At 36.1% G+C, this 9,322-nt stretch overlaps 1 protein-coding gene across 1 annotated transcript; it reads right to left on the bottom strand.

The window, feature by feature from the left end:
- Positions 1–232: 232 nt before the first annotated feature.
- Positions 233–8,871, bottom strand: TTLL1 (tubulin tyrosine ligase-like family, member 1; the record flags this gene model as incomplete). Its single annotated transcript, XM_009700997.1, has 6 exons — positions 233–362; positions 1,874–2,037; positions 3,205–3,291; positions 5,081–5,224; positions 8,475–8,583; positions 8,737–8,871. Coding segments are annotated over 6 exons (769 nt in total), but the record flags the coding sequence as incomplete, so codon positions are not given.
- Positions 8,872–9,322: the final 451 nt, after the last annotated feature.

Below are 9,322 nucleotides of genomic sequence, written 5' to 3'. Positions count from 1 at the left end.
AAATAATTATATATACATACATACTATATATATTATTGTAATAATCAACAAGTCAGTGTATGCCTAGTACAGTTCCTGATTTTAGAGCATTTGTTTCACTTCTTTTCAAAGGCTCTATTGTCCTCTTCTAATACTTCCCACATGCAATGCAGCAAAATAGAGGAATCTGCTCAAATATGGCATTTTTGTTCATGTTGTCTTCCTACCAGGAGTGCAGCTGTTTCTTCTGTTATCACTTCCAGGTGGTTAGTACAGGCTTTCCTGAATCTCTTGCACGATTTCCTTTTACTCCAGTGGACTGCCCAGAACGACTTCGCAAATCACGATCAGGCCCATCACTTTGCGCCATCTCTTCATCATATCTGAAAAGAAGATAACCTGTTCAGTGCCTTGTCCTGCTATTCACTATACAAACAAGAGTGGGTCCTCTATATTCTATTTTGCCTAATATCTAGCACTGAAATTTAATACAAGCTGTTCTACACACAGGTTTACACATGCATAGTTTGATATTCAGCTGTTATTTAAGGAAATATGCTACCATATGATGTTACAATACAGATCAACTGAAATATCTTCAGCTACTTTCTGAAAGAAACATGATTCTGTTTCTGTTTTCTGGCAGCTTTGGTTAAACTCCTGAGTTTGTGAAATTTTGTGCTTGTGAAATTTCCCATGTACTTCTGTATTTCTCCTCACTATGTAGGTCTGTGGTTAAGCGGGAACATCAGACTGCTGGCAGTTTAATAAAGAGTTAAGCTATTGCTTCAAACAGAGGATTGTTAGCTGCAGTGTTAAAAAACTCCACTGTTGCATCAGAGAGCGAGTACGGAAACAATGAGGTGAACAAACAACTGTGTGCTTAAATTAAATGCATTTGATGACGTGTACTTTGTTAACCACTTAACCACAGTGACAAGTAGTTCTTTAAATATCTAAGCCCATTATGGCCTCAGATAACCTCAGTATATACTTACCTCTCAGCTGCTATGCAAATTCCAAGCAGAAATTGGCTATAGGTGCATAATTATCAAAACATAATACTACAATATTTTGTAGAACAGTCATACTATTGTATAGGTATTCGCAGCTACCATGTATATAACATTCATTCAAACTTAACTCATAATTCAGCCGACACTTATATTTAATTGTCTTTACTAGTATATAGAAAGAGTATTTAAGATCAGTATGAACCAGTGGATCAGCTATGTATATAACCACAGTCCTGACATACTGAACAATTGCACCACTAATGCTAGAGAACCTATCTGAACATTTTCTCCAAAAATATTAGAAACTGTATCATCAATATGGCATTTAAAATCAGTGTTCCTCTGCATAAGACCAATCAATCCTAGATAAATCCTTCAGACACTCCAATATAAAGATTGCTGTCTCCTTAATTTCTTTCTTTGTAATACAGATTGGGGAATTTAAAAAAATATCTGACAACTCATTATTATTACATCCATGAATTACAGGAGTCAAGAGGCATCGTTTCTATGAACTGAGAGAGAATTTGTATCAAATAGCTATTACATCTATTTAACTACCATCTATATATTACACTCAAGACAATTAAAGATCTACACATGTAGAAGACAAGCATTCTCTTTGCCTGTATCCCTCAAATCTCAGCTGGAAGCTGAGAAGGTGCAGGTAGGGGCTTATCAGACAAGTAACATTCCCTCCGGAGATGAGGCGAGGCAACTCTGCTTTAATGCATGCCCACCTCCAATGTTGCTATTGCAGCTCCAAAAAACCGAAGTGGTACTTTGTGCCCATTTTTCACATCAGAATGAAATTCACCTTATTTATCTCCGTGGTCTACATTACACATTAAAAAAGCAAGGTGACTGATAAAACTTACAAGACTTCATAATTGCCAAGAACTTCTTTTGGTGGAGATTTATTCCATTTACAGTCTGGAATTTCCCCATTAGGGACAGCAATGTTAAGTGTGTCATTAATAAGATTATACTTCAAGATGCGATCATTAGCAGTACTGGAAGTAAGAGAAGGAGAAGCATTAACCTACAGAAGAAAAAAAAAAAAAGTCAGCATCAAATTTTTGAGTGGTATATAGTTCTCCAAACAGCATGTGTGATGACTGTATGTACTATTTGGGAAATTAAGACTCAGCGTCTCAAAGCATCTTTCAGTTCCTCAGACACTGGAAGGAATCCCCCACTGGGCATTTTTCTTTTTACTTAGAAACAACAGCACCACACTACTAAGTGTCTGCAGTGTCAGCCTGAAGATTTTGTGTTGAGACGTCTGATTCACCAGGGTGAATCAGACAAGACATAGATTTTTGTTTAATTTTCTAAGCTTACATGGATACAAACCCATAAATTTCAGTGCTTACAATTTGCCTGGTTCACTCCAACAGCTGTTATATACAGGAATCTGAGGGTTTCTTCTAGGTTTTTATTTATGTTCTTAATCTTGAGTTCTCCACTGCTAAATTGTGAGCTAGAGAAACAAGTATGTGCTCTCTATTTAAAGCACTACATTGCATCTTGTTTTAATAAAAACTGCAGTTCATTTAACATATCTCTTATGTTCCACATTTATTATAGAGAAGTGGTATCAGAATAATAAACAGGTTTTTTGTTCGTTTGTTTTCAAGAAAGTCCATTTACCTTTGATCTTTCTCTTTCAATTAGATTGAGAAGGAAGAGGGTTGGGTAAAATTTATGTTGTTGAACATACAGATCCAAATTTAACATACGAAATTTATGTGAGGAAAAAAAAAGCCTTCCAAATATCCCAATTATCCTTTGTGTGCTCCTTTTCTTTACTCTCAACCTGCAACATTAAGGCCATGACAGCATTTAAAACTTGAGTTTGATCTTACGCTCCATTGAACTGATGCCAATTTTCCAGCTACTCATACAGTATCTAATAGAGCTGCTAACATTCAGACTGCCTCTGAAGTCCAATTGTGTGGATGCACTGGATTTAAAAGATGAAACAGAAAGCCACAAACAAATAGAAACACCAAACAAACAGGAAACAAAAGCACATGATAGCTTGGTCATCACATGGCCTATTACTTTCTAACATTTTTGTTAATCCACTTACCTGAGGAGCAAAAGATATTGTTTCAAAAGAGGAAAGACTACATTGAAATCTACTTAGTTTTATTCTGTAAAATGAGAAGGAAGTTTTTTTTCCCTGTCTTTTATGTAACTTTACCTCAATTAGCCATGGTTTAAGCTTGTCATCAATGATAATGTCATATCCATAACACTCAAAGCAGTGTTTATCATTATTCATTACAGGCTATTAAAAAAAAAAAAAGACAACAACATGTATTAAAATCAACATTTTGGTAAGTAACCTAATTATACACTTTGGTTGCTAAAAATCACATACGATTACATTATGATTCTTCTACAACAGTTTTCAGTGTTGTAACTCTAATAGAAGCTTGCTAACTAGTAAATTCAGGATTGCCTCTTTTTTCCCAAGCTGTAAGTAAATATTTCAATATTAATGATTGCATTAATGCCAAGTACTAAGTGACATTAATTTTCCATTATGTTTCCAGTGTGAAAATAAAAGTGTTCTCATATTTTGCAAAAGTAATAACAATATTTAAAGCCTGCATGCATCAAGAGAAATCGGGAAGTTTTATAATTTACATAACACAGCTTCACATAATTGTGAATTTTTTAAACTTCAGAAAAAGGAGACTTATTCAAAGACATTTCTTTTATTCTGCTGCTGTAACTATGCAAAAATTTGAGGTCAAACAATTACCAGATACATTTTAAAATTATAATTAGTTCAAGTCAACTATGATCGTGAAAATCAAGAGAGATCAAGGACCAAGTTGTGCTTAGATGCACATCCTCTAAAGAATGAGCAGTTTTCCAGCATCCGCTAAACATTTGCAGTATACATGGTAAGACTTTGTTTCTATGCAGATCTCATCAGATCTTTTAAAGAAACCTTTGTAACAGGTTAGTGAAATGCTTTCCCCTAGACTAAAAATGAAAGCTTTTCAGTTCTTCAGGGAGTGAAAGGCGAAAGGAGGAACAAGCATATCTCATTACATTTGCCATTATCAGAAAGACAGAGCACCAAAACATTTCATGTTCAATAATTCTCAAAACTTTTTCTCTTCTAAGGTTCTGCTAACATTTGGATTAAATCCCTTTTCTTCTCACACCTGGTTTCAAATATGATTGCATAGCAGAGGCTGAGTTGAGCCATGCTTCCTCACCTCCCACTGATATGAGCTTCATGACCTTGTCCCTCTTTCTTGTGCTGATTCTGGTGTTCAGCTGGTCCTTCAGTGAGGTGATTCAGCTTATTATGCTGGCAGAATACTAACCCATCAATAAAGCAAGACAGTAATTGTCAGTTGGGTGAGTGAGCTGATTCAGCTCACGATGGTGCCAGGACCAAGCCAAAAGAGATGACAGGACCATGCACTTGGGAACAGGCCCATCCTTGGCACCAGCAAGCTCTTCAATTACCCTAGCTACCCACGGAGTGATACCTGCTCTCTAATGCAATCATAGGATATTACCCAAACACTAGGAAGTTACTCAAGCAGAGGATTGGTTACTACTTCTTTCTTTCTTTCTTTTTTTTTTTTTTAAATAAGAGTTCACGATAACTACATGTATAAAAGAGGTGAAAGTAAGTTATGTAACTCTGCTGAACTAATAGCCTTACGTTTTCTTTGGTAAGTTCTCCTCCAGAGCTATTTTTTCTTTGACACATTTGTTATTGCTGAAATGATGTCATGTGCCTTGGCAGAGCTTAATACTATTCACAAGGGCAGTATCAAGTCACATTAAATAGTTCACAGAGCCCTCAAGGAAAGAGATTCATTCACTTCTTCAGCATGCACAGATAGCTTACCCACCCACCCAAGATTCAAGTTCACTCAGCTCAGAGAAATCAACAGATAACAGAATTGCAGAAAGCAGCATCAACACCATCACTCAAATAGCAGGAAATAGATTTTAGGGGTTTTGATGGCAAACTCACTTTCATGGTTATGAGAAGCCTGCATCCGTAATGCTATCGCTGGCAGCAATCCAGGAACAGTACTCACCGCAACAGCCTTCAGTGACTGCACAATTATCCAGTGAATTTCATCAAATAATTTGTTTGTGACTTCCTTTCCACGGGTGCTCTCCAGATACAGGCGTAAGTTACTCACTGTCCACTTGCCTCCATGGATATGATTGTAATCATCCTGAAGAGATAAAGAGTTAAATCAGTCTAAAATTTTGAAGTTGTTCAGCAGTTTTGTTTCATTCACCAAAAAGACCACTTATACTTACACACAAGTATTGCTCTAAAAACAAGCTCAGCAAATTGTTTTTACTCTATTTTACAGCTTTATTAAGACTTCAGCTTTACTTTGAACTGCCCTCTATACAAACCACTGGTTTTCTTATAGCTGTATGTGTTTATATCACACATTGCAAATCAAGTAATAAATCTTTCTTAGAAGAAAAAAAACAACTGGTACTTTGACAGTTTTATAGTAAAACATAATTTATGATTTGGAGATATAAGTTTTAAAATGTGAAAGGAAAGACTGAACTTTTTCCTCTGGGGATAAGGTAGAAATAATTAAGTAAGCAATAGCTAAATTTCACTGAAGTTAGCTGTTTTAAAATGCAGCACTTGAAAGCACTTGTCTGTTTGTTTATTTAAAACGTGACTTGTCTGTTTCCTGAAAGGCATCTTTAATGGTGCTACTGACAACAGTTACATTATAGAAGACAGTGAAATGACACCTGAATTATTTTTAAAGGTTAATTTTTCAAGTAATTCAGTGTTCTGATATAGAAAAAACACTTAAGTGCTACTGAAACAGAATTGGGGAAAAAAGGAGGTTACCTTCTATTTGTCTTTTCAGAGTCTGTGAAGGCTCTGCACTATATGCTCTTGAAACAGAAAAACAAGAGCAAACTGAGGGTATTCTTACTGATGGAAAGACACAGGTTCAGCCCTCCAATAACTCCCAGGACAAATGCTTTGTCCCTTTATAACGGTTCTCCTCAGAACATTTCTAAGAATTATGGATTGTATGCCTGCTAAATTACAAAACAAAGAATGCATACTGCAGAAAAAAGTTCTCAGAGGAATGAAATCTGTCATCTTCTGAGACAAGGTCAGAGAAGCCTCTACCTATTTTCAGGCTTTTTCTACAGCTCCCCCCTTAGTAAATTTGGAAAACTGGACTGTACAAATAAAGATCTGAAACATGGTTCTCAGGACTTGCTGGATGGAAAAAATGTCTTGAGACCAGATTCCAGCAAGGGAACAGAGATCAAAGTTTCAACCCTCTTTGCATTTCAGAGCAAGTACTCAAATCAAAATAGATTGCAACTAGGTAGAGCTTTACACAATCACAACTGTTTAATTAAAAATATTAAACCAAAGTAGAATATTGCAGGCTACATAAAAGATCACTAACTGAAAATAACTAAGTGGAAGAATTACTGTTGTTTTGTTTGTATTACACACACAGTGAATAAGGACTTAGAACTGTATTTTCCAAACATTATGATGGGTATACTGACTGACTTTCCTTCCTTCCTTTTACCCTTTCCCTCTCGCCGGTACTGACTTCTACACTTTTCAAATTAGGGATGTTTTCCCATGAGCTTGTAGGGTACACACACACTGGAACTCTGTGGTTCACATGGGGCTTAGAGTAGAGATTAACAGCTAGAACTTAAAGAGTTTTTCCAGACCTCATCATAATTTTGATAAATTACATGACAGTTCAAATGAGGTTGTTCTTCTAAAACTGTACAGCCTAAGTGCCTCCAAAGTTAGACACATTTAAAACAGGATAGAGAGGATGAATAGAGTGGCTTTACATCAAACTTCCCTCACTCCTTTCTGCAAAACTCAACACATATTAGTGGCTTGGAATTTATAAAAAGTTTTTCAAATACTGTAATAATGACTCCACATTTTTAAGCTGCTACTTCTATACCCATTTCTGTTGTCCTTTCTTCTCTTAAAGCAACCTTATCACTAGTTTCACTTCTACTTTTATTTGGGAGAAATCTTGAAGGCCATTCTTTAAATGGGTAGAGAAGATGAAAGGGTGCATAGTAACGGGATAGGCAACATATCTCACACGTCACCTCTTCACTGCTACTGGCGACAGCACCATGGTTTATGCTCTAAGTTGTATGGGATCTGCTTTCACCATAACTAATTCTCAGTGTGCCCTGTCAAACTATAATGTGTTTGACGCAGTTTACAAATCAGCACCTGAGCCAGAAAATGTTAGTACTGAAAAATGCCACATTTTGACACTTACCATGGTTTATAACTACCACGATAAGTGGACATTTATAATTCGCGTTGTTGTTACAGGAATATCCAGATATAAACAGTTCTGCTATGCTGCACATCTTACAGAACAATAATAGACAAGGCACATTTAGCAAGGTTGCAATTTAAGATACGTTAGATGTATCTTGTGTATGAGTGCATGTGTATATACATATGAATATATATGCATGACTGTATGCACATACACGTTTATTTTCCATACTCTTAAAATAAAACCTATGAAATTAGGAAGTGTGACAATAGAGTTTTAATTACTGTAACAGAGGCATGGTTTATAAATCACAGACATCCGCTAAAAAACGCAAAAGGGACAGTCATCATCATCAAGTGGATTCCCCGAAGAAACAAGGCTTGGGCAGCGACAGTGTATGCCCATCTGTTTGTGTCACCCCTGACCCACTAGCCTTTCCTCCCACTGATGAATTTCAGCCTATTTGGACATACAGAAGTGCTGCCAAAACTATCAAGTTTCCACATGTTTTATGAATGTCAATGGCAAATTACAGGACTGTTCTGCAGGCAGAACTCCATCTTTGTCCATTCAAGAGGAAGCCACCAGCTGGCCAGGCAGCAAATATTTATTTCCAAGGTCACAACTGCATATTCCCTTTCTTATCCAGAGAAGGAAGGTGGGGGCGGGAGGGAAACATAGGAAGAAGCTGGAAAGTACTGTGATAAATAAGTGCTGGAAATAGGAAAGCTGAATTAAATGCATGGGAGAGAGAGGGAAGGAGAGATCAGGAAGGCGATCTTAAAGTGCTATTATAAAATACAAATCCACAGGAACCAGGCTTCGTTAATTCCACTGCTCACAGAATCAATTCCTAAGTGAGCATATTAGCATTTAAATGACAGGAGACTTGAAGAAAACCCCTGCTTTCAACTACTGCAAGTGAATACTGGAGATATCGGTGTCTATTACAGAGCTGCAACTCATTATCTTGCATACTTTTGATCTGCAATCTTCTAAAATTTATTTATTTGTAAGTTCAAGTTGAAGTATTTTAATTGCAAGATGATGAAGAATATGACAAATAAAACCTTTTCATTCCAAGTTTTGGGGACAATTTAAGAAAATCAGTCTTGCTACAAAAGAGCGCCTAAGAACTCCGTACACTTACCCCATGTTTCTGAATGGCAACGTTTGTAAGATGTACAAACATGTTATCCAATTCACTTGTACTTGGTGTATATTTTACTGTGCAAAAACGGCAAAATCCAAGTTTATACCTTAAATGCAAAAAGTCATTAAAATGTGTTAAACCCCAATAAGAAATAAGGAAAAGAACATCCTAAGTAAACTTCTTTGTGCAAAAAGCGCAACATTATTTTGACCACATTAAACATTCTCTCAAAACAAAATACAAATAGATACAGTCTTACATGTAACATCTTAGTGGACGATACGTAGATACTAAAACATACAGACGAAGATCAAATTTCTTTCCACCAATAAGTAAGGGATTGTTGATATAGAGAGAAATCACATAGGCTTCTTTGGAAGACTGAGATACAAACCTGAAAAACACAAATCATGTTTCAGAATGTGACAATCGAAACGATATAATCTGATAAGTCTTTTTCTTCTTTAGAAGCAGTCTGATGAAATCTTGCATCTTTTGCCAAGACAATGTATAAAGTTGTAGTGGTTAATAATACACACTTGGTATCAGGCATTATATATATAAAAAAATAAAAATACTACACAGATGACCAAGATCAATCAATCATTTAAACTCAGTTCTGAAGTTAACAGGGTAGCTGACCGAGCCATTCTTTTTTTAGCTCAAAAAGCCAATCTTTTCCTTGGACAGCATTTAGAGCTTGGCACGGTTCAGACAAGCAAAGAATACGTAGTACATTAACTTCATTACTCAAGGTCTTATACTCCTAGAATATTTGTATTTATGCTTGGTGTGTAATTGCAAACCACTGTGAAAAGCTAACCTTCAGATCGTGACATTCTTCA

Source organism: Cariama cristata, unplaced genomic scaffold (genome assembly GCF_000690535.1).
Source record: "Cariama cristata isolate BGI_N322 unplaced genomic scaffold, ASM69053v1 scaffold37905, whole genome shotgun sequence".
NCBI lineage: Eukaryota > Metazoa > Chordata > Aves > Cariamiformes > Cariamidae > Cariama > Cariama cristata.
Note: the sequence above shows the minus strand (reverse complement) of the source record. Positions and strands in the feature narration are given on the sequence as shown.